The 26,596-nt window shown below is 36.6% G+C and overlaps 1 protein-coding gene and 1 pseudogene across 2 annotated transcripts in view; one reads left to right on the forward strand and one right to left on the reverse strand.

Annotated features, from left to right (window-relative positions):
- The window catches only part of LOC148942753 (histone H4 transcription factor-like), a 140,685-nt gene that overhangs the window by 35,645 nt on the left and 78,444 nt on the right, over positions 1–26,596 (forward strand). For both annotated transcript variants that reach the window (XM_089102021.1, XM_089102020.1), the window contains exon 4: positions 23,704–23,895. In XM_089102021.1, the coding sequence (XP_088958147.1) occupies positions 23,704–23,895 (192 nt within the window). The remainder of the gene's footprint in view (positions 1–23,703; positions 23,896–26,596) is intronic.
- On the reverse strand, positions 19,328–20,604 carry LOC148942755 (uncharacterized; annotated as a pseudogene).

Genomic DNA, 26,596 nt, shown 5'->3' on the forward strand with positions numbered 1-26,596 from the left:
TTTTGTAGTTCATAGTCATAAAAGTCGCTGATAATCTCTTCATCTGTGGTTTTACACAAATGATCCGCTATGGATTTAGTCTCTAGGATTTACGATACTTAACAAGGTTTAATGGGCCACAAGTATTTCTAATTTTTAGAAATATTAGTTGCCCTATTGAGACGAACAGTATCACCGAAATTGAATTTATTTTTCTTATTGATAGTTGTTGCATTAAAATATTGTTTAAGAAAGATGCAAATTGTATCACTATTAAAATAACGAACTTCCACTGGGGCTGACTTGGACAATGATCGATGAGGTCGTTGATTATAAATCAACATGATTTAGATAAAATATAAATTAATTGCTAAAAGCTCATCAGTTCAAAATTTTACTGTAATTTTAATATTTATTTTCAATATTAAGTACAAAATAAAACATTTGTAATGCAATTCGTCTTGTTCGTAGTTATTTTTATTCGATTCAAACTTGATTTGCATATTCAATTTAAGTTTCACTCGTTTTAAGATTTATTTATTCATTCAAATTATTATATATTGTATGTTTGTTCGCATTGATTGTTCATTTAATTTCTGTTCGTTTTAAGTTTCATTTATATTTCAATAGCAAAATATTTTTTTTCGTTTTAAGCTTGATTTTCATATTCAATCTAAGCATTACTCGCTTTAAGATCTATATATTCATTTATATTATTACTTGTTGTATGTTTTTTCTTGTGATTGTTTATTTAATTTCTGTTGGTTTTTGGGTTTCATTTATTCTTTAATAATAATTTGTGGTCGTTTCGAGTTTGAATTTGAACAGGTATTTGTATCTCCTGAGCTTAAGTTTAAAATGACCTTTACTTTTTTTGAAAAACTTATTTTTCGGAAAGTTTTTTAAATTAATTTTTGTTCGTTTTTGATTGCAAAAAGTTTCAAGTTTTTATGGCATGGGGAGAGGGTGCTTACTGTCCGATTATTCTTGACTTTAAAAACGAATCTAGAACTTTCGATTTAAATCGAATGAGACTTTTTTTAAAGTCTATGCGATTACCTCTTTGATAAAAACCGTATATATGAACAATATACAGCTTGCATAACTTGTGGAAAGTGATTGACAACAATGAATGGATTGAAAAAATAGCTCTAATACGGGGGTTTAGACCATTTCACTTGCTGACACAAAGGGATCAGGACAGTTTGGAATTGTCCTTAATAGGAATTTGTGTGCCTAAGCAATTTTACATCTATCACAGAGTATGTATTTTAACCTTATAATTAGATAATTATAATAGATATCCTATGTGTTCTTCCCACACAAAACCCCTTCCCATAAGTTATAAACCCCCCTTAATAAGTTATGCCCCAGGGCATAACTTACAACGCCTACCCCTGGGCCCTGGTGGGCTGTGTCGACACCGGAGTTTTGAATCCTCCTCAAAAATAGATTTTCAACCTGGAAATCAACTACGCTGAACGAAAATGGCTATCTCAAAATTTTGATTGGATGTGTTTGGGGGAATGATGGGCGTAGGGGGGGGGGGCTAGTGGCCCTCCAATCACTTTCGACTATTAAAAAGGGCACTGTCCCTTTGAATTTCCAATCGAATGAGCCTTTTTTGAAGTTTCTACTATCAACGCCTTCTATAAAAAACCTTATATGCCCCCAGGGCATATCTTAAAACCCTTTCCCTGAAGGTTCTGGGGGAGTCTCCTCCTCAAAAACATTTTCTATCTGGAAATCAACTACGCTGAACAAAATGGCTATCTCAAAATTTTGATTTGTTGTGTTTGGGGGAAGGAGGGGCATGGTGGGAGGGTGATGTGCCCTCCAATCACTTTCGACTATTAAAAAAGGCACTATCCCTTTAGTTTCCAATCGAATGAGCCTCTTTTCAAGTTTCTATGACAATGGCTTCTACAAAAACCTTATATGTCCTCAGGGCAAAACTTGAAACCCTTCCCTGGGGGTTGTGGGGGAGTATCCTCCTCAAAAATATATTTTCGATCTGGAAATCAACTACGCTGAACAAAATGGCTATCTGAAAATTTTGATTGGATGTGTTTGGGGAAATGATGGCCTGGGGCGAGGGGGCTAGTTACACTCCAATCACTTTTAACTATTAAAAAGGACACTATCCCTTGAATTTCTAATCGAATGATCCTGTTTTGAAGTTTCTATGACAACACTATCTACAAAAACCTTATATGCTCCCAGGCCATGACTTAAAACTCTTGCCCTAAGGGTTCTAGGGGAGTATTCTATTCAAAAACATAATTTCTGTCTGAGAAAAAACTACATTGAACAAAATGGCAATCTAAAATATTTAATGGATATTTTTTGGGGACTGATGGGCGTGGGGGGGGGGGGCAAGTGGCCCTTCAAACACTTTAGACTATTAAAAACGGCACTAGCCCTTTAATTTCCAATCGAATGAGCCTGTTTTGAAGTTTCTACGATAACGCCTTCAATAAAAACCTTATACGCCCCCAGGGCATAACTTAAAACCCTTGTCCTGAGGGTTGTGGGGGAGTGTCCTCCACAAAAATATATTTTCTATCTTAAAATTGACGACGTAGAACAATCAGGACATCTGATAATGTCGAGGTGATGTGTTTGGAGAAAATCTGGGCGTGGGGGGAGGGGGGCTAGTTACACTCCAATCACTTTCGACTATTAAAAAGGGCACTAGCTCTTTAATTTCCAATTGAGTGGGCCTGTTTTGAAGTTTCTACGACAACGCCTTCTATAAAAACCTTCTAGCCCCCAGGGCATAACTTAAAACCCTTGCCCTGAGGGTTGTGGGGGCGTATCCTCCTCAAAAATATATTTTACACCTGGAAATCAACTACGCTGAACAAAATGGCTATCTCAAAATTTTGGTTGGATGTGTTTGGGAGAATGATAGGAGTGGGGGGGGGGAGCTAGTGGCCCTTCAATCATTTTTGTCTATTAAAAAGGGCACTAGAACTCTCGATTTTCAATGGAATGAGCCCCCTTTAAAGTTACTACGACGACCCCTTCCATGTGAATTGCCTCTGGGAAAAAAAAATATTAAATAAATAGAACATTGGAGCCGTATGGCCTTTACTATAGGCAACGCTACAGCGTTGCCTCTGCTTTATGATTTTTTTTTTCCAGAGGCACTTCATATGGAAGGGGTCGTCGTAGAAGCTTCAAAGGGAGCTCATTTGATTGGAAGTTGAGAGTTCTACTGCTTTTTTAAATAGTTGAAAATGATTGGAGGGCAACTAGCCCCCCCCACGCCCATCATTCCCCCGAACACATCCAATCAAAATTTTGAGATAACCATTTTGTTCAGCGTAGTTGATTTCCAGATAGAAAATATATTTTTGACAAACCTCAGGGCAAGGGTTTTAAGTTATGCCCTGGGGGCATATAAGGTTTTTATAGAAGGCGTTGTCGTAGAAACTTCAAAACAGACTCATTCGATTTGGAAATTAAAGAGCTAGTGCCCTTTTTAATAGTCGAAAGTTATTGGAGTGTAACTAGCCCCCCCCCCTCACGCCCGTCATTTCCCCAAACACATCCAATCAAAATTTTCAGATAGCCATTTTGTTCAGCGTAGTTGATTTCAAGATAGAAAATATATTTTTGAGGAGGACAATCCCCCACAACCCTCAGGTCAAGGGTTTTAAGTTATGCCATGGGGGCATATAATGTTTTTATCGAAGGCGTTGTCGTAGAAACTTCAAAACAGGCTCAATCGATTGGAAATTAAAGGGCTAGTGCCCTTTTTAATAGTCGAAAAGGATTTGAGGGCCACTAGACCCTCCCCCTGCGCCCATCATTCCCCTAAATACATCCAATCAAAATTTTGAGATAGATATTTTGTTCAGCCTAGTTGATTTCTATATAGATAATATATTTTTGAGGGGGATACTCTCCCACAACCCTCAGGACAAGGGTTTTAAGTTATGCCCTGGGGGCATATAAGGTTTTTATAGAAGGCGTTCTCGTAGAAACTTCAAAACAGGCTCATTCGATTGGAAATTAAAGGGTTAGTGCCCTTTTTAATAGTCAAAATGATTGGGGGGCATCTAGCCCCCCCCTCCGACGCCCATCATTCCCCCAAACACATCCAATCAAAATTTTTAGATAGCCAGTTTGTTCAGCGTAGTTGATTTCCAGATAGAAAATTTATTTTTGAGGAGGATACTCTCCCACAACCTTCAGGGCAAGGGTTTTAAGATACGACCTCGGGGCATATAAGGTTTTTATAGAAGGCGTTGTCGTAGAAACTTCAAAAAAGGCTCATGCGATTGGAAATTCACAGGGATAGTGCCCTTTTTAATTGTCGAAAGTGATTGGAGGGCAGCTAGCCCCACCCCCACGACCATCATTCCCCCAAACACATCCAATCAAAATTTTGAGATAGCCATTTCGTTCAGCATAGTTGTTTTCCAGATAGAAAATAAATTTTTGAGGAGGACAATCCCCCACAACCCTCAGGGCAAGGGTTCAAGTTATGCCCTGGGGGCATATAAGGTTTTTATAGAAGGCGGTGTCATAAAAACTTCAAAAAAGGCTCATTCGATTGGAAATTTAAAGGGCTAGTGTACTTTTTAATAGTCGAAATTGATTTGAGGGCAATTAACCCCCCTCTCACGCCCACCTTTTCCCCAAACACATCCAATCAAAATTTTGAGACAGCCATTTTATTAAACGTAGTTTTAAGTTCTGGAAATTAGGTCTTTGAGGATGACAACTCCCCCACAGCCCTCAGGGCAAGAGTTTTAATTTAAGCATTCCCCGAATCCTTCCCATTATTTCTTTTGGAAGGGATGCTTGTATAAACTTTGGAGTGGTCTCATTTGATTGAAAATTGAAAGTTCTTGTTCACTTTTTAAGAGTCAAAAGAGATTGGAGGGTGACTAGCCCCCCCCCTCGTCACCATTCTAAATGCTTCAGGTAAAAATTTTGAGATAGACATTTTGGTAAAATTTTTAAAAGTTCTGATAACAAAAAACTCCGGTGTCGACACAGCCCACCAGGACCCGGGGGTAGGCGTTGTAGGTTATGCCCTGGGGCATAACTTATTAAAGGGGTTTTTAACTTATGGGAAGGGGTTTTGTGTACCGTGAGTAATATGTGATATATTTAAAATACAAAAAAATAAAATTCTTTCTAGGGATACTTCCGACGTAAATTAAACTCCCCCTAATTAAGCTTAAATCCCGTTTCAAACTTGAGTCTAAATTCTTAATCAGCAAAAGAGAAAATGCATTTTATTCTCAGCTATACAAGGAAGATGGTTTTAAATTTCGTCAAGGCGCTTAGCAATAAATACAGAGTTCATAGGAAGTTTTAGGAATATGAATGTTTAATCATCAAAATATTGAAAACAAATCATTGGAGGGGCAGTTAGCATAATGAGTTGTGTTGGTAAACATAATAACAAAGTCCCGGGCCCTCCACAGGACTTGGACCAATTGTGAAGTAGCTCTGAATCAAGACTAGTGCGCAAAATCAAGACTAGTGTGATATAGTTAAGAAAAAGTGTTTTTCGCGTGAATTATTATTGATTGTCCCTACTGTAGTCAATTATTGATTATCTTTACGATAATCAATTTCAATTGTCAATTTTAATTTTGGACTTTGCCTCTATTGTCGCCGATTTGGAGTGAAGCCTCGCTCATATACATACATTGTTGTACACCTGAAATGTAAGTTCAATAAATCCATTACTTTTCTATTTATGTTTGTTCTTATTATGTGCCTGTATCTCATCGCACGGTAGGTAACTAGATCGTATGTCTCCATCGGTAGCGTTCCCAAGGGATCTGTTTTCTACATAATATTTAAGGTAATCGGCAAGGAGACGACTCATGGAAGCATGTTTACACTCCTGGATTAATGGTTGGAGAACTTCTAACCAATTATAGTTACATATTTTATTTTCTCTCTAAGATTGAGAGTGGTGCGGTCACCCATTTACCTTACCCCCCATTGCTGTGGTGCAGACCTCGATGGCACAATCTTTAGCGTTATAAGTGGTGTGATCGGAAAACTTATAAGGTGCAAGTTCACAGCTTTAAACCTTAACGGCGCAGTTGGCGCGATCGGTAAACAGCGCAATCTTAAACATTACATTTGTATGGGAAGAACACATAGGAAATCTATTATAATTATCCAATTGTAAGGTTAAAATACATACTCTGAGATAGATGTAAAATTGTTTTGGTACACAAAATCCTATTAAGGTCAATTAAAAACAGTAGTGATACCTTTGTCTCAGCAAGTGAAATGGTCTAAACCCCCTTATTGGGGCTATTTTTCCAATCCATTCATTGTTGTCAATCGCTGTCCACAAGTTATGCAAGCTGTCTATTGTTCATGTATAAGGTTTTTATCAAAGAGGTAATCGTATAGACTTTGAAAAAAGCCTCATTCGATTTAAATTGAATTCTAGAATTTAAATTCTAGATCCGTTTTTTAAAGTCAAGAATAATTGGACAGTAAGCGCCCCCCCGCCCCATGCCATAAAAACTTGAAACTTTTTGCAATCAAAAACGAACAAAAATTAATTAAAAAAAAACTTTCCGAAAATTAAGTTTTTCAAAGAAAAGTAAAGCCCATTTTAAGCTTAAGCTCAGGAGATACAAATATCTATTAAAATTCAAACTCAAAACGACCAGAAATTATTATTAAAGAATAAATGAAACCCAAAACGAACAGAAATTAAATAAACAATCATAGCAAAAAAACTACAAGAATTGATAATATAAATGAATAAATAGATCTTAAAGCGAGTAATGCTTAGATTGAATATGAAAATTAAGCTTAAAACGAAAACAAATATTTTGCTATTAAAGTATAAATGAAACTTAAAACGAACAGACATTAAATAACAATCAATGTGAACAAACATACAATATATATTAATGTAAATGAATAAATCAATCTTAAAACGAGTGAAATTTAAATTGAATATGCAAATCAAGTTTGAATCGAATAAAAATAACTACAAACAAAAGTTTGGGTATCGCATCACTGCAGAAGCCTAAAACCTACTGCGTCATTGGCGCTTTACTGCGCCAATGTTTTACACACTTTCAACACCTGGCGTCTGGGCTATCATATAATCTACCAAGCATACAACTACTCCAAATCAGTATCAATAAATAAATGAAAACCAAAACGAACAAATATTAAAATAAAGATTAGTGTCAAACTAAAAACAAGCATAAATTAATATTAGTAGGGTTCAAAACCCCTATACTTTCTAATAGCCAGAATATAATTTGTACTTTACTGAAAAAAATTCAAATGAGTTTACTGAAGAAAAAATGTGCATTGTCAATTTAATATACATATGCTGATATTTATTCCCTAAAATCTTAATTACTGACAGAATTGTTTTCAGTAAAGCGCCAATGCCGCAGTAGCGCCAATGACGCATCGACTGAGTTGTCGTAGGAACTCTGAAAAGGGCTCATTCGATTGAAAATAGAAAGGGCTGATGCCCTTCTTAATAGTTGAAAGTGATTGGATGGCAACTAATCCCCTTCCCACTCTCACCCTCCCATTAGTAGAATGCATTGTCTGGATTCTAGGAGACATATAGCAATTTCTATGTTATTTGCGTACCGCCCTAGCAATTTCTACCTTATTCTCTAGAAGCTCTACACCTTTTCAAAGAGATTCACAGCTCCCTCACATGTCCTTATACTTCTACGGGATGTATACACCTTTTCAAAGAGAGCGAGTATAACTTGATAGGTGATTGGGATTTGAATAAAAGGAATAGTTTTCTTTACAATTCATATTAGTAAGAGAATTGAATTCAAAGAGAATAGTTTATTTGCGAGGATATTAGTAGAGAAAAATGAGTGGTGCATTTACATTATTGGAGGTAAGTGATGGAGCTGACAATAGCACCAACGATACACGAGTATCCAATGGGGCTGTGGAAATGACCACTGGTTGTACACTATGTCTTGACTGAGACACTATGTATGGCAGATATGTGATATCATTAAGCAAATTTAAGCAGGAGGAGCAGCTATGTTTTGCTGGAAAAGTAAATATTCTCCATATAAATAAACTTCGGTCAGCATTAGATGTCCTATCGAAATATATTGATGAGAACAAAATGCATCAGTGATTATTATTGTAATTATGTTCAATAAAATTGCTTCTAAATCAATGGTATTTTTTTTCTATAGTAGACTAGCGTATATTTTTTAGAGTAGAAAAAATTCTGGTTAGTCCGAAGTTGGCTGTGAGAGAGTTAGGACTCTAAAAAAATGGATAGATTCGAGAAAGAGCGAATCATGGGGAATCTAGTTCTGATGGAAAAACGTTTGATTCTAGATGACAATTTTCTAGAGCTATCTATTCAAAGGAATATATTTTCTCGAGGAATGCTTGTCGATATAATGAAAACTGATTCTCCATCATTAGACTATTGTATGAAGCTTCTACGTCGTGGTCCAAATGCATTTACACAATTTATTGATATATTGATCACGACACAGCAAAACAATATTGTGGATATGCTTTTAAACATTAGTTTAGAAATTTAGGACTTTTTTCATGAAAAAGATGGCGCTCAAGGATGATTTACTCCTCTCTCTCTCTATCTCAGACAATTTTTGTTGTTGCCAGCTCAGTTTCATTGTGGCAGTGAGAGTGTCAACACATGACAAAATGTTCCATACATGTCCGTTATGTATGTACACACTGGGCAGCTGGTCATCGTGTGAGAATTGCACAATGATTGATGAGTATGATGAAAAGTGTAGATTATGCAACCCGTTTAAAGTGCATAGAGGATATGCTGTACAAATTAAAGGTGGTAATTCCTGTCTTGAAGAGGTGTATGACTCTCATCCTAGAGGACACCTATGCTCCAATTGTCACTATGATAAATGTAATCAGTGGGAGTATACATATCCCGGTATGATTGGAAAGAATCCTAACCGTGATTTTAGTTTATTGCTTTGAGATTGGTATCGTCGTGGTTTTAGATTGTTCTGGAAGGAGGAACCGGGTCAGCGATTCAACTGTTGGAACAACAAAAGAATATGGTTTCTACGTCATTGTTGTGAAGACACTGGGTGTTATGATTATAAGCCCACTGATTTTTATTTGGCTTTGACGGAATGTGATTCGCCACTTGAGGACACTGTTTGTGAAATTGCTTCACATAAGCAAATTGAAACATGTGAATTCTATAGAATGAATGAGAATAGTATCATTGACTATACAAAGAGATATGACAAGAGTGAAGTCACGCTCTACTGTAGAAAATGTGACCCTGACATTGCAGTACATCAGGATCAGTACACTGTGAATTCAGATAATCTACCTGCACGACAAATACCTAGTTATTTGTATTTGTCGACAACTAGGTATTGTTGTCGACAAATACCTAGTAGTGGATGAAATCTAAAGAGTAGAAAAGTCGTTTTATCGTGTATATAAATTTTTTTTTATTAATAAGCAATTTTCATATATATTTTTAGAACATTTTATTCGTAGGGCACTAAATTCAATATTAAATATGCTTGTAAGTATATTCTCCACTAGAAAGTCGTTCAATCGAGGTAAGTCAACGTAGATGTTGAGAAACTGCTTGTAGGTGTAACCACTACATCTGAACATGAAAAAGAGTAGTGCATGAAAGCCACATGTCTTAGTCGTTAAATCCTGTACTCTTCGTTGATTTTGAATAATGGTTTTCCCACTGCTTTCAATAAAGTTGCTGATGTATGGAGCGTAGAATTTATAGGGTAGGCCAAGAGGATCAAAAAATTCAATATTCTTCGCTGTTTGAAAGATGCATAGCCAATGACCGGTCTTTAAAGTCGATGTACTGCTATTAACAATGATTAGGGTATTGTTAACACTTGGAATTTTTTCAATGAAGTCCGAACGTATGCAATAGGACTTGTACTGGGACATGTATGGATCCATACTAAATACATTGATTATTTAATTTGTGTTCATGGTGCTAGGTCTAGTAGAACACTGCCGTCGGGTGTGATTTCCCAATAGGTTTCAAATTGACTCAGTGATATTAGCGTGATACTCTCAGTCAGAGCATCGGCAAATATACACTGTAAACGTACATTCCCTGTTCGTACTATACTCATAACCTGGGTCCCTGACAAGTCCAAAACAATAACCCCATGATTTTTTGAAAACATTGAATCGGTTTTTCCATTTTCAAATAGTTGAGAGTCATGATCTAGGGATTGCATGGTCAACTCGTACAAAGTTCTATAGGATTTTTTGTCAAATGATAGAGTGTACAGTGGAGTAGCATTCACTTTGCACACAAGGCTAGATAGACCAAAAAAATTAAAATCATGGGGGGATTCAGTCCAGGATCCAATGGCACTGCCGCTCTTTACAAAGGCCAAAGCCAATTTTGATGGGATTTCTCCATTGATAAATGATGAATCGCTATAGCTACGAGAGCCGGTGGCAATGTGACGTTGATTGGTGATTGTATGGGGGACAAGAAGTTTAATGTGGTTACCATTGAATCGGTTATTCCATTTTCAAATAGTTGAGAGTCATGATCTAGGGATTGCATTGTCAACTCGTACAGAGTTCTATAGGATTTTTTGTCAAATGATAGAGTGTACAGTGGAATAGCATTTGTTTTGAAAACGCGGATCGAGAGATCAAAAAAATCAAATCCATGGGGGGATTAATCCCAAGGTCCGACGGCATTACTATTCTTCATATAGGCTAATGTCAGTTTGTATTGTGTATCTCAATATATAAATGATGAGTTACTATAACTACGAGAACTGTCTGATCTATGTAGCTAACCAGTAATTGTACGGGAGACAAGAAGTTTAATGTTATTACTATTAACTCTTTGCTTCCCTACAGCTACTGCAGCACATCCCCTAAACTATTGTGTTCGGACGTGGAGAATTGCCGGAGCGCCTATAACATTTGCTTCGGTGGCTTATAGGAGTGTTTTTCTCACAATGACATTCGACGGAGCCAGCTGCAGCTTTATGACCTTCCTAACATTGGAGGGTAACCACTGGGATATATTGAAAATCTCATGATCTAATTTTCCAACTAGATGATACTCCTGGGTCACTGCAGTAGTCAACTCACCGTCAGTATCAACACCTGATCGATATTCTTAGCCGAATGATTGTCCTCTCATCTCTTTGTACGCCTTTGGTGTCATCATCTTAAATTGTAAGTAGCTAGCATAGCTTGATAAATTATTGCTAGTGCTCACCAAAGTACCATTAATAAATTAATTTGTTTGAATAGGTTGTGTAGAATACAGTTTTCATAGGAGAGACCATCGCCGGCGTTTGGAGTTGTATTATCTGACTTTTTCTTCACCACAACATTTAAATCAATAAATGTTGATGACAAATCAATGAAAAAGTATTCATTGGAAAATATTTTAAATTGTATAATTTCAGAGAGGTGCTGTTGGGGGTGAAATTGTTCATAGTATCCATACTTGAAACTGACATCAAAATTTTCAGCATCGAATAGATTCAGAGAGGAACTGATTGATAGACATGATTTCTTGTGGGGGAGATAAGTCATCTTAAGATAACAACTCGTTCATTGATCCAACAATCTTTTTCTTTTTCTTCTTCTGCTTATTAGCCTTCCTTGTCTCAGTCCCCAAAGTCATTATTGATGTCCTTTACTTACTGCCTGGGTGGAGACTGATGAGTGAATGACACGAACGCATCCTTTTCAATCCCTCTCCATTTTGACGAGATTTTAGTTGCTCTCCAACGGCTCTTGCTGAAGATCTAATATTTTCCTTAACACTCTCCTCGAAATTCTTGCCCGACCCCCAGTCCTGTAGTGTGGGGGCAGCAAAATTCGATGCAGCAGGTACAAGATATTTTCTGGCAAGGGGTAGTTCACAACGAAATAGCCTAGCAAACAAGCTACAAAGAACATAGCCAGACATTTTAGTATGCCACTTGTAGTAGTTCGATCCATTGCCTATTGGACGTGGGCTCAAAGCACAAACAAAACATTCAATATCAAATCAGACAAATGGAATTCTTCTTTTTTTAACTTTAGGTGATTCTGCTGTCGTTGACAATGGTTCAAAAATGACAAGTAATCACGGCTAAACTTTTTGTTGTTGCTAGAGGATCGCCCAATTCACTTCGTAACGTTAACTGACGGAGTTCCAAATACGAAGTGTTTACAGGAGCATACTGAAGACGCTTTATATTATAGGGATGAACAAGTTCATGAGATGTTTTTTGTTAATAAATATGTAGGAGGGATGCATTTGAATTACCAACTCTTGATGTTTCAACAAAGGATGAATAGAGAAATATGTAAGAATCTGGGGCAATACCGGGAAGATAATCAGCAAAAATAACTTGATCCGTCCCTCAAACAACGCAAGAATTTTCCCCATTGATCATATTCTGTTTAAAGTCAGGAACATTTCTCGAATTATTATTGAGAATAATTATTTCCGTGTCAAGAGGTGAGATAATGCAAATCCTATCATGTTCCATTGAATAATTAAAATGGAATGTACCATTCCTACGATATGAGATTTTTCTATTGATTGTACGACACAAATCCGTCATATTATCGTATTCAATATATTTCAATTCGGTATGTGGATAGTCACTAGGTTTAAGTGCTTCAACCCATTCATAGTCGACATAGCTCAACCCATTCATAGTCCAATCGAATGGTATAACTTTTATATCATACACACGATCTTTTCTCAGGATGTCATAGGTATTCTTGAGAATACAGTCAACAAGAGTCACTTAAAACGCGCGATCAAATTTGAAGGTGGGTGAGACTTTTGTCCAAAAATCATTTGTCATATTCAAGTCCTTGTAGAGAGGATCAGGAACGTTGGACATGAAAGTTATACAGAAATTATTGGCAATTGTCAATATGTTCAACACAGATCCAAGAATCAAAATCAGAGTTGTATCCTTGCCACCGAACAAGTAACTGTTTCTTACCCCTGCGAGTACGTGTCTTTAATGTTTTTGAAATTTGATATATTTCACTAGAATTTTTAACTTTTTGTAGTTCATAGTCGTAAAAGCCACCGGAAATCTCGTCAGCTTTGGTATCATGCAGGTAAATAGATCTTGATTTAGTGTCTAGAATTTTTGAAACTTTAAAAAATTTGGTTTACCACAAATAATTCCCATTGTCAGAAACATTAGTTTTTCTATTAATTTGGATAGTCCCATCAAAATTGAGTTCATTTTTCAGCGTGACAATAGTTTTGTTGTAATACTGTTTGAAAAATATTTCAATTGTATCATGATAAGAATGATGAAATTCTGTTGGCATAGAGTTGGACAATTATCAATGATGTTGTTGATTATAAATCATCATGATTTTAGTTATATCATGAATAAAAGCCGGTGTATTTTTCAATTTACAATATCTTAATATTAAAAGTTGAATATTTCTTATCAATGGTTCGGCCATTGCAGCCTTTTTTGGAATGTGACTACTATAAAGCAGTGTACTATATTTCTCTAGTACTTTTGCAACTTGGGGATTAACAAATTCACTACCGCAATCCGTTTGAATTTTTTTATATGAATCCTGTTCGAGAATACTTTCAATTGCCTGAGCAATTTCAACACCTCTCTTCGAGCGCAATGGAAATGCATATGCATAGCGACTAAAAACACTGATTGCAAGTATAATGTACTTGTACGGTGTATTGTGTCGTCTTTGAAGCTCATCTAGAGTCAGGAAATCTGCTTGCATTATATGCAATGGGTAAAAGGCTTTAGTTTTTCGATATTGATTAGCACGAAGTCTATGATTTCTATGCAGAGTGTAACTTGATTCATTTTGTCAATAGTCTTGTAAACTTTTAGTTTGAACACCCGTGACCTTGGAAAGAGTGTTGGGTGAACTTAAACTCCCTACCTCACCAATATTTTAATAAACATATTTCCAAACATCAACTATTCTGAACGTAAACACGATGTGTAACGTCCACTGCCCTTTTGTATACTGGATGGTGGTGGTAATTGTGACGTTGACTTGATACGTCTTCGCTTTTGTCTAGCTATCAGTGGTGTGCTAGTATTTTCCAAAATTGATTTAAAATCTTCTTCTTCTTCATATTTTAATGGTGTCAATGTTGTTGATGATGATGATGCATGTTCATTTAATTTTTTTAGAATTTTTCTATTGCTAATAAGACTTTTGGGGAAGTTTAATGTATTTAGAAAATTGTATAGATGAGCGTCAAATGATAATAGTCCTTTACGATTTGTAACCATGTCATAGATTAAATCAAGTAGATTATAGCTCTTGCCCTGAATTATAATCCCTTCCCCATTGCTCTCAAATTGAATATGACCACTTTTCAAGAGATAGGTTAGGAGTCGTTTACTTTGTTGACGATATGAGTGGGGCATTATACTTATAAATTTCAATAAAATTGAATCCAAATACTCCTTATTTAAATTTGTTACGGCAGCAGCACCTGCAGCAGACTCCTGAGAAGATTATTCTTTTTTGTGATCAATACCAGCAGCAGCAGTGGACTTTGACTGAGACAACCTGTGTTTGTCCACTCAGCGAAGTGCATCTTGAAGTAAAGTCAGTTTTTATCATTCTCAATATTGTCATTGTCAAAGAATTTACTCTGGTTATTCTCACAGTGTTCCACGGGTGAGAGAGCGAGTTCTATTTGAGTCAATTTACAGGGTTTCGAAATCTAGAGAAAACTGTTTACAAGTCTTGCAATTATTGGCAGTAAAAGGGTGAAAAAGCTACCGCCCGCCTTAAGAAGTCGTTTCCTTTTAAAATTCTTTTCTTTGTTTTTAGATGCCAATGTACGTACAATGGAACGATGTTGCTTTGCCTGTTGCTTAACTACTTCTGGCACTTAAACATTACCCTCGATCAAAATTTAAAAAAAGTTCATAAATTAGATTAATGAAATCATTGTCAACACCGTGTTTGAGTATTGCTTTCCTAAGCGGAGGTTTTGAAGTGCTTAGAACTGAAAACAAATGTATATTCATGTAGTTTCTTCAGTGTCATGATAGCGACTAATACGTCTTTTTAGTGTTCACGGGGAGATATACTGTGATTTTATTGTCAAAAATATCTGTGACTACACGCAGATCCTTGGAGGTATTTTGATTAAGATCAAACAGGATATAACTATAGGGTGTATTAGTTGCCTGTTTGTATGCTGAGAGCTGATATTTAGGGGCCCCTGGATATATTTCTTTATTGAGGGTTATTTGCGAGCTAGAATCACGAAACACTCTGTAGATGATACAGTAGGTGCAGTTCAAAGCAAGTGTTTGCATACATTTGCTCTAATGAAAGAGATTGTGTAGAACCAGAGTAACAGAAATATGTTCATGATGAGAGCGAACGGTGAACAATTGCAGCATTTGCTGAGACCATTTCTCAGTAGATTCGGACGTATCATCAGTAATCGGCCAAGAGTTTGCTTTAATAACGCTAAAAACATTAAGTCCTAGCTTCAATTTTATATATATGTAATCCATGGTGGTGGCAGCAACCACTTTTACATGACCGCACAACTCCAGCAAAACACTGCTACAGTTGTATATTTTTTTCTACTTTTTCACAAACCTTTTATCACAATTTTTAATTATTTTAGTTAAGAGTGTTGTTTGGCCCGACACTGAAGGTTCCCACTGACATGATCTGAATGGTGTTTTAAATTGATACGTGTTCCCTTCAGTACTTAACCTGGACAACTAACCGTAGACTATAGTTGTCAAATGATTAAATAATTTCCCTACTACTACTACTACTCTTTTCAAGAATAATAATAATAATAAGAAGAAGACGAATAATGAATCATATTTTCTTTTATTATATGCATAAAAAAAGTAACAATACATTGAAAAAAGCACATTAAACATGAAAAAATACACTTTTTTTTTAATTTATTTATAATAAAAATACAACATTTACATAGGCACACTGAGAAAAAACACTTAAATAAATTCACGTTTTTTTTTGTTTATAGAGAAAAAATACAACATTAGATTAAAGCACTAGAAAAAAATATCACTTTTTGAATGAAACATTTACAAAAAAAAAATCTGCTCTAAGTAAAAAAAAAAGATAACTTTGATAGTGGCGGTGCGCCCGCCGCTGGCAGCCGCCCCCCCCCCGGGCCGCGAGGCCACCCCCCCCCTCCAAAGGCCGCGAGGCTCCCCCCCCTCCAAAGGCCGCGAGGCCCCACCCCAAAGGTTTTAGGAAATAATTTACAGGACTTTATTCAAACCGAGACTTTCCCTATGGATAACACATTTGACCCGGTCTGAAGTTAAATAGTGACCAAGGGGGAGGGTAGTCACACCGTCTTGACAAACATAGACCTTGTCGGAGATGGTACTCATGGCAATTTTTTCTACATTTACAGTAAGGTTCCTGTAGTTGAGAGAGCGAATTGCCAGCAATTTGGCTCGTGGAATTGTATTTTGAACAATACAATTCCTATAGATGTCCATGTCAAAATTCTTATCCACATAGCGCATGGGTACTCCTTTGCAACGTTTCTTGATTTCCTCGTCGTGTGTCTGTATAAAGTACACCTTCGGACCTACAAACATACCACGGGAAATCATGTCGCTTCCCGTTTCAGTTTTAAAAAATAAAAGCTGATTTGGTGCCCGACGTTTCACTAGCCCTGGGTAAAGACCACTCCAGGTAGTGTAGTCCACCCGTGAGCTGATAAGTTTACCGTGTGCCAAATCATCAATTATATTTGGGGTTTTTACTTTTAACAGTAGAGAATCTGTGTCCCCGTAGCAGACCTCTACTTGCCCCTTCTCCGACCACTGTACCCTAGCCACATTGTAGTAGAATTCCAACATAAGCTTTTTGAGATCTCCAAGATCGCACTGCCTTCAGCAATATTTTTATTCAATAAAATGCTTCTTTTTTTTATTCAATAGTACCATGTCCGGGCCAATGATTGTGAAGGAAGTGTAATTTGGATCGGCAATAATTTGAGCACATTGTTTGGGATCGGTCACGACGTCACAACGATTCCTATTGCAAACACTCTCACATATTTTGCCGAAAGCCGAATTCAAAATGAGCTTATAAATTTCTTTTTCGGCTTTCGTCTGCGCTTCGGAACGTTTGTTGACAAAAGTGTCAACAAACGTTTTCAGATAGGGTTTTTGACTAAACTGGAGTGCTCTGTGAACCTTTGTGACGTTGAAACCATTGTTGCACATCCATTTTAAAGCTACATGATGTACAACTATGTTTTTTTTTGGCAGAAGATCAGCAATAAGTTTTTGTTTTGAAGGTGTTCAATGCAATCTGTCCACCTCAACTAAACGCCTATTGCGAGGGCTCAAAGAGTCCTTAGTCACAGGTCTATTGATGCATGGGAAAACAAAATCCTTTACTGAATCGTGAAGCTCGACTGGTATCTTTCCATCAATTTCAAAAAACCATCCAACCGGTCCATTCTCCTCAACACTGTCAATGTTGGGGAAATGGGGAGCTTGAGGGTCATTGAGCCATTTATAGTCACCGCAAGGTAGCGCATAATGGGACATGGCAGAGGGGTAAAAAGAATTTATATTAAGGAAAACTGCATCCAATTTTGTCCCCATCTTCTCTCCTGTTGGATCATTTTCCAAAACACGATCCCCGTGAGAAACATAACCCCCCTTCATTGATCTTTCAGGGAGCAGATGCTGATCAATGTCTGTGATTAGCCCAATTTTTTCCCCACTAATTTTTAGGATGAGGTCCATCACTAGATGGGGAGATGAAAAATAATAGCCCAAATCAAGATTAAATTCCTCATAGATTTTGTCCGTATTTTTACACATAATGTCTGACAGAGTTAACACGTCACTCGACAAATACAGCTTGCAGTAGTCAAACCCATTTTTACACCCTCCCTCTGCCCAAACTTCTTTAGCAAAACTGTATTCCTCGGGGGTACTACGATCGTGAAGACTATCATAAAACGATTCAATCAGAAGATCAGTTTCCTCGGTGAATCTTGACATGGAACAATAATAGTCATAAGGATGTATGCCGTTGACCGTCAACAAATCCTATAAATCATTTGGAAATTGTTGCTTGAGAAGGGGAAAAGCATTGCAACTGTCATCGTTTTTCTGTACCTGAATTAATTCAGTCAATGATATGGGGGAAAAACTGTAGGAATCTAAAAAGCGAATTCTATTCGTGCACTCAACGTCGGCTTCAACAGATTTCCATGTAAATTCGAAACCCAGCAGCTTTTCCGAAGATTTGGGAATAATTTTGTAGATAACGCTGTCCATCACCCATGTATTATCTACTGTTCCGTTTCTTTGAAGATGCGCCAATGCTGGTAGCACATAATTCAGATCGTAGCTAGCGTTATTTATAAAAACCGGGAAAAAAACTGTTGTTTTATTTTTTACTTGCATGAATTGTGAGTCCATCCCCGAAAGTTCCGTTTACCTGTAGAACTGAGGTAGATAAGGTGGTTATGGTCCTGGAACGCGTCTTTTGAAGCAAGAACATCCCTACCTACGCAGCAAATCGTCCCCTGTTCTAACGCCAGCTCCTTTTTATCTGACAATTTCATTGGGTAGTTGGTGACGTAATCGTGAAATTGCGCCGTTTGCTGTTTTTATTAAAGATACCAATAACTTTTCCATGCTACCTCCTCATCCATAGCCAAAAAAAACTTCCAATTGCATTTTATTGTTGGAATCACGACGGGCGTGTGCGTAGGAACACGCAACTAGTTTGTGTTCCTTGACTATATTTGACCTTGATGGGTCTGATACCTCAATCAGTCTTGTTTCATAATCCAAAGACACTTTATCAACTTGTAGCAGGGAATTTTGGAAATTTTTAAATTGTAAAGTATCTTTGCCTTCTGCGGCATTTCAATTCTTTGATTCCCATGAATTTTGCAATGGTTCATGTGATCCGAAAATGTTCTTTCAATTTTAAATGAGGAAAGGCACATGGGGCAATAGAAACGTTCCCCATATTTTTTGCCTTGGGATAGAAGTCGACTTATTGCTGTAACGGGGAAAAATTACCATAGGAATTTACATCTTTGGGAGGCTCGTAAATAACCCATACCCAATTTTTAACATTTTCTACCATCGGTGTCCTCACTGAATACAAAACCCCTTTTTTATTTGGTTTTTCCCCCATCTACAAATTCAGTGTCATACTGGAGAACAACCACCCCCAACCCAAGATTTTCATTTGCTTTTTCAAATATGCTTATTTCTTTCAAGGACACCGGATACTTCCCGTCTAAACAATCAAAATTTACTTTAGGGAAATTTTTTCCACCGTTACTATCAATTCAAACAGTTCATGGTACAGACTCATAACCTTCACTATATTTGTCTCCTTCAACTGCAAGAGTTCTTCCTCTCTTTACGAGTAGATCTTTAAAAGACTCAATCCGTGTGAGTGACATTCGATCTCTGTCTTTTTCCAAAGTTGAAAGAACTACGAGCATTGCATAAAGCTGCGCCTTGATCGCGGAAGAGTTCAGTGGCCTTTTTACTTTAATTAAAAAGACCAAGGAAATATTTTCCTGCTAATAAAAGAAGGAGAGACGACGGAAACAAACATCTAAAAAGATAATATATATATATATATATATATATATATATATATATATATATATATATATATATATATATATATATATATATATATATATATATATATATATATATATATATATATATATATATATATATATATATATATATATATATATATATATATTTATATATATATATATATATATATATATATATATATATATATATATATATATATATATAAGGTCAAGGAGGTCAGGGGGTCTGGGTTATTTCCGAAATTTGTGGAAAGAGTAACACGTCGGCCTGCCAGGGTAGGGAGGAGGAATTCCTTGAGGAAGAGAATGTAAGGTACATTGCCCTGACCGTAAATAATTCTCAGGGTTCTCTTCTGGATAATTTCTAGCCTATCGGATTGATCCACTGTAAGGCCAAAATATCACACCGGCCAAGCATACTGAAGCTGTGGACGGATAAAAGATATATAAAGGTGCAGTATATGTGCTTTTTGGCGTGCAAATTTAGCAATTAGCTTCAGGAGAGAAAATGCACTAGCCTGTTTAACAATATAGCAATTGCGGGCCTCCCATTTCAAATCGCTAGTCAGTGTGACCCCTAAGAGTTTAGTTTTTGTTGTAATGATTTTATTAGTTATTGGGGTTGTAAATGATGGCTTTGATTTAAGAAAACTAATGGTCATAACATTAGATTTATGGGAATTTAATTTCGTTTTTGACTTGGCCGCTTCACTTGCAATGTCTTCGAGAATTTCCATGGCGCTGCTCTCAATATTTCTTCTGCACCTTTTGAGCAATGACATGTCATCCACAAACTTCCATCGATCGACTGATTCATTAGCAAGATTGTTAATTATTACCAAAAATAGTAAAGGACCTAAAAGCGTACTCTTCGGAACTCTGCACGAAATAGGGAAATAGGGAATGGGCATTCCCTATAGAAATAGGGAATGAATCAGAATAAACATTTTTATACTTAACAACCTGACCCATATATGACAGAAAAGATGCAATAATATTAGAAAATAAGGTACCTTACATTCATTCAGCAATTATTCAACTAAAACATTATGACTAACCAGATCAAAAGCCTTTTGGAGGTCAATTAAAAGGAGATTGAGCTAGATATCTAGCTTGTCAAGTAGTTTATATACAGTTCTGAGGAGACTGACCAGGTAAGGTGTCATTGATAAACCTTTCATGTTTCCAAATTGTTGTTCTTCTACGAGTTCAAGGATTGTCTCTTCAAACCAACCTGCTACGAAACAGTCATGTAGGAATATTGGTATTAATGTAATTGGTCGGACTCCATAAAAACCTTAACTAACCCCTTTCTTCTGTATGGGTGTAATGTATCCTTTTTTCCGGCCCTTGGAGAATGAACCAATTCTAGTTATTTTATTAAAAATATTTGATAAATGTTTTGATAATTTATCAGGAAATGCATTTACTAAAAAAAAAATATCTCACGGATGGCTAAAGGTATTCAGATGAAAACTTTGGGGCATGCTCTGGGAGAGGTTGAACTAAATCAAAAGACACTTTTTGCATCTAGCTTGTCGAAAGGGTATATATGCAATAGATGGTATTAGGATGAACCTTAAATATCTATTCAAAAGACACTATGTCTGCAATACTTTGTAACAGATATCTGCAATACTTCGTAACAGAAATGAACCTTTTAAGTTGGATATTAATAGTTCTGTTACCTTTTTAAGAGTTGAAAGTGATTGGAGGGTAACCAAATCCCCTCCTTTAAAAAACAAAATCTTCAAGAAACGCTCCTCAATTGAGAAAGAAGCCATTTCTTCAGCCAGCGAATAACAAACTTGTGGAACAAACTCTGAAGATACACTGCATGCTGATTCGACGGTTACATTCAAGCGGATGGGATATTGAAGTCACAATGGAATATTGCAAGGATGGAAAATCCTTAGATTCGCTCCAAGCTGTGAATTAAGGTAATTTGACAGAGTGCATTTGCCTAATTACTATTTTTGGAAGTCAATAATTTTGGCTGCTCTGTAACTGAGTAACTCAATAAGCTGTAATAACTTATTAAAGTTGGCTTATTACCTACACTTTTCCTACTTTGCCTTCTAGAAGGTGAATAATTTTGACTGTTCAGTGACCGAGAGATAATATAAGATATTTATTTCAGAAAATGGCTATCACAAGCCCCGAAGGGCCGAATTCGCATTTCGGGGTCATATAATAAAAAAAGACATAAATAGCACAACAACTAAAAAACTGGCTAAACAATGCCAAAAACAACAAAGAGATTCAGCTAGTAGCCAATAAAGTACATGCTAGTAAACTTTTAATGGGGTTAAAGTTGGTCCATTCAATTTACCTTTTCCCTGATCGGTCTGTATCCCCTGGTCCGCGAAAAGAGGTGACTTTAACTGTTTTTTTTTTTTTTGTGTTTTGAGTTATCAAAGAGAACTCGATGATGGTGATTTTCCTGACGACGTTGCACTTATTACCCACGACCCAGAAGATATGCAACGCAACATTAATGAACTCGGTCGTATGGCAAATGCTGTCGGACTCTCCATAAATGCTAACAAGACCAAATCAATGTCGAATGCAGTCATACATGACTTAGGCGAAGGACTTTTGGTTAACAACGAGGAAATTTAGGAATTGAGAGAGTTCAAGTATCTCGGAAGCATTCTTACGCAAGATGCCAATTCCGAAAGAGAAATACTGTGCCGAATAGCATTGGTTGGGTCTGCTTTCAGCTACCTTAGAAATGTTTGGAGAAATAATAAATATTCCCAGAAGCTAAAGCTTAGACTTTATAATAGCAATGTGGTCTCCGTCCTTACGTACGGCTGCGAAACTTGGAGCATCACTGTTCAGCTAGAACGACGACTCCAGGCATTCGACAGCAATTGCCTAAGGTCTATACTAAATATACATTGGACGGAAAGAATACAAAACGATGAAATCTATCGTATGACAAATCAAAACCCCATCCTAGATCTCATTAGAAAGCGGCGAATGGATGTATTGGGGGCATATGGTGCGAATGGGGGATGGAAGGCTGCTGCACGACGCAAGGTGTTGGACACCCCCTGGTCTCCAAAAATCAGGGAGACCGAAAATGACCCTTGGCAGGTTGCTAAAGAAGTAGGCGAAGCTGGCGAGGTCCTCGTTGGAGGAGCTATGGTTGAAGGCTCAGGACAGGTCGTCGTGGCGAACCACTGTTGCTGCCTCATGCGCCCCCAGGCGTAGGAGGACCTAAGTCTAAGTAAGTTTTGTGTTCAGTTCATGATGACTTGTTAGCCTGTTCAAGTTGAGTTTGTGCTACAATATGGTAATTAAGAATGATTCTGTTTTCTATGTCCTGCTACTGGCTATTCCTTAACCCGATTTTGATTGGGTATATATTGTGAAAGCTGAAAATGTCTGCTTTGTCGAACATTATTCCCAAAAAGAGGGGGAAACATCATAGTTGTGGTTTTATTTGCGGATGTATGGTCGGTAATTGAACGCTAAAGACGTTTTGGCTTAAGGAATAGTATCGCAGGCGTGTTATTAACATATGTTGATGTGTGGTACCCAAGTTTACCAATCTTGTTAGCTAGTGGTTCCTGCATATTCAATATTGGTGACAGATGGGGAGATGGTGGCTCCACACTTGTCAATACTCCGTCTATATTGACCTTCTGACTTTCATTTTGACTTTCGCACCACCGTAAATCCTCATAGGCTTTTCTTTCAGTGCAAAAGTGTTTCTTATTTTATTTTATTGTTTGTGGTTGTTCAAATAAAAAGTTGAAATACAACAACGGTCTTTGAAAAATGATATAGTGTTGACGATAGTGATGGAAATCTGAAATCAAAATGACACCAGTAATAGAGGCAGATGAATTTTGTAAATGATTTTTAGTGACATTCTATGGCTTACAACAGTCTCATTTTCTCTCTCTCTACTTTGTTTTCGTAGTCCACTCGAATCTAAATGTAGAATTGAAAAACGATTGTTCAAATTATTTTTCTGGTTGAATAAAAACTATTAGCTTTGTTTCCAATGTTAGATTACTGTTACTAGCTCAGAGACTTTTTCTAGTATGTTTGAACATCTAAATTAAATTATTTATCTTTTTCAGAAGATTCGTTTGTGACAGGCAGTGTTTACACATATTCTAAAGAGCCTAAAAAATTGAAGTTAAAACCTATTAATTATGTCTGTGAATGGGTGCCAAAGTGTCATTTTGAAGTTCAAGAGTATTCGGAATTCTACAGTCATGTTATTACACACTTGTCAGACATAAGGGCTGTCAAAAATGAATGCTCTCTGAGTAAGTACTTTTCTGCACCAATATTTTTGCACCCAAAAAAGTGTATCAGGAATCTTCTTTTAAAATAGGCTATTTCGATCATAAGAGGTTTCTAGTGGGTCATTATATGCTGGGTAAATTTTCAGGGGCATATTCACGTCACAAATTGAGGGTGAGATGAATCATAGTTTTTACAGAATAATTTCTTGGACCATTAGGTGATATACAATTAATTATCTCCATAAACAAATTATAAGACGTCACTGAATAAACTCAGCTAAATTAAGGTTAAAAATAAACTACATTATTTTCCGTTTGGTTTGTGCAGATTATATATAGCTTTAGGAACAAATGCAACCGGACAAAATTATGGACTCTAAAACTGGCAGGCTAAAAATATACATATGAGAAATATACATAAAATGCTTAAAGGAGAAGATAATTTTAATTTGATTGGAATTTAGGAATTGTTGTTTTTGCCACAAATTTGTTGTTTTCGCAACAAAGTTGGAGAAACTGAAAATGTATGCGGTGCGATCTCTAGCTGCTTAGAAAGAGCTCTAGAACTTTCAGTTTCCACTCCAATAAGTCCTTCCTCGCCATTGGAGCATCATTGGTTAGGTGTGATGGGACGGAACGTTTACTAATACTATTGAGGTTACGCATATGAGGGTGCAAATTTGACACAATATTGAGGAGGAATTTTAACTAAATAAAAACCCACTATGTGCATGTAGATTGTCAAAAGGGCGTATCTCAAGAATGGATTTAAGTATTAAATTGAAGCTTTCAGACAATGCTTAAAGGGGAAGATCAATTGACCAAAAGATAAAATGTGTATGCTACTGCTAATGCTGCTATCACTGCTGCTTTTGCTGCTACTACTACTATTACTACTGCTATTGAACTAGTCCAATTGCTACTTCAATTGCATCTACCTGTAAGGATTAGAGAATTAAGATGAAAAGGGGGTCAAAACGGCACATCAACAATATCTTTGGAATGGCTAAACCGTATCAAGATGAAATCTCCAGGGCATCATAAGGGGGATGCTGACCAAAAGGCAAAATTTACATGCTACTACTGTTATTAATACATCTGCTATTTCTGTTTTTATTAATTAATACTGTTATTTTTGTATTATTATTAATTAATTAATATTATTCATACTGCTGATACTAGTACTATTAAGGCTAAGTTTATGAAGGTGAAAATTTGAGAGAATATTGAGAGAAAATTTTAAATAAATCAAAACACAATATGTGCAGGATTTTTGTCAAAAGGGTGTATCTCAAAAATGGATTTGGGTAAATTTGAACTTTCAGAGAAGGCTCAAAGGAGAAGATTTTCTGACCAAAAGACAATATATGCGTGTTACTACTAATGCTACTATCAATGCTAGATTTACTGCTACTACTACTTCAACTACTTCTTCTATTACTACTACTTGTTTGGCTAAGAGCATTGAGAAGAAAATTTCAAGAAGTATATGAGCATACAGGTTATCAAAACGACATATCAGCAATGTTTTAGTAATGGTTAATTGTATTAAGTTGAAACTTCCAGGACTTGATGAGAAGGATTTTCAACTGATTAAAACTACTGCCACTAAATTATTACTATTACTGCTTCTGCCACTAAAGCCGAAGCTACCACTATTGATTTATAAATAAGGTGTCAAAAAGTAGTAGTGGTAGTAGTAGGAGTAGTAGTAGCAGTAATAGGGTTGCATTAGTAGTAGTACTAACAGTAGGAGCAGCAGTTATGGCATATACATGTTGTCTTTTGGTCAGTTGAACTCATGATACCCCGGAACTTTCATTTGGATACGATCAGCCGTTTAAACATTGTTGATGTGCCCTTTTTAAAGCCCTTTTTATCTTAATACTCTAAGCCTTACAAGTTGTTGTAATTGAAGTAGTAGTTGGAGTTTTTTAGTAGCGGTAGTAGTAGTAGTATTAGTAAAAGTAGCAATAGTAGGAGCGTTAGTAGCAGCATGCATATATTACCTTTTTATTAATACCCAAATCCATTCCTGCCCTTTTGAAAATCTGCCTGCATATAGTGTGTTTTGATTTAGTTCAAATTCTCCCTCAATATTTAGTCTAATTTTCACCTTCATACGCCTATCCTTAATTGTACTGGTATTATAGTAGTAGTGTGAACAATAGCAGCAGCAGTATTAGTAGCAGTAATAGCATGTACGTGTTGCCTTTCGGTCAGTTGACCACCCCACTCATGATACGGTAAGTTGTTCAAAATGTATTGCTGATGCACCCGTATCACCAATCTGTATGCACATAGTGTGTTTTGATTTACTTCAATTTTCACCTCAACGTGTCCCCAGATGTACTCGTATATTTCGATATCCTCTGCCTTGGTAGTTCTTGCTGCAGAAGCAGCAGTTTTAGTGGTAGCAGTGGGAATGGTAGTAGTTGTGGTAGAAGTATTAGTAGTAATAGTATTGCCTTTTTGGTCAATTGGTCATTTGGTCAATATTTCCTTATCGGTCAATTACTCATCTCGCTTAACATTTCCTGACAGTTCCAAATTAGTAGCCTAAACTTAGTCACTCCTGAGTTACGCCCTTTTGACAATCCATATGCACATAACGTGTATTGATTTAGTTCAAGACCCCCTCCACAGTCTCTGGAAGGCTGATCTGAATGCCCTTCGTCTTTCGTAGGCAACGCAGTCGCGCTGCCTATTTAAATAACAATGT

Source organism: Artemia sp. Qi Xiang Cuo, chromosome 16, assembly GCF_049724085.1.
Source record: "Artemia sp. Qi Xiang Cuo chromosome 16, ASM4972408v1, whole genome shotgun sequence".
In the NCBI taxonomy this organism is placed as follows: domain Eukaryota; kingdom Metazoa; phylum Arthropoda; class Branchiopoda; order Anostraca; family Artemiidae; genus Artemia; species Artemia sp. Qi Xiang Cuo.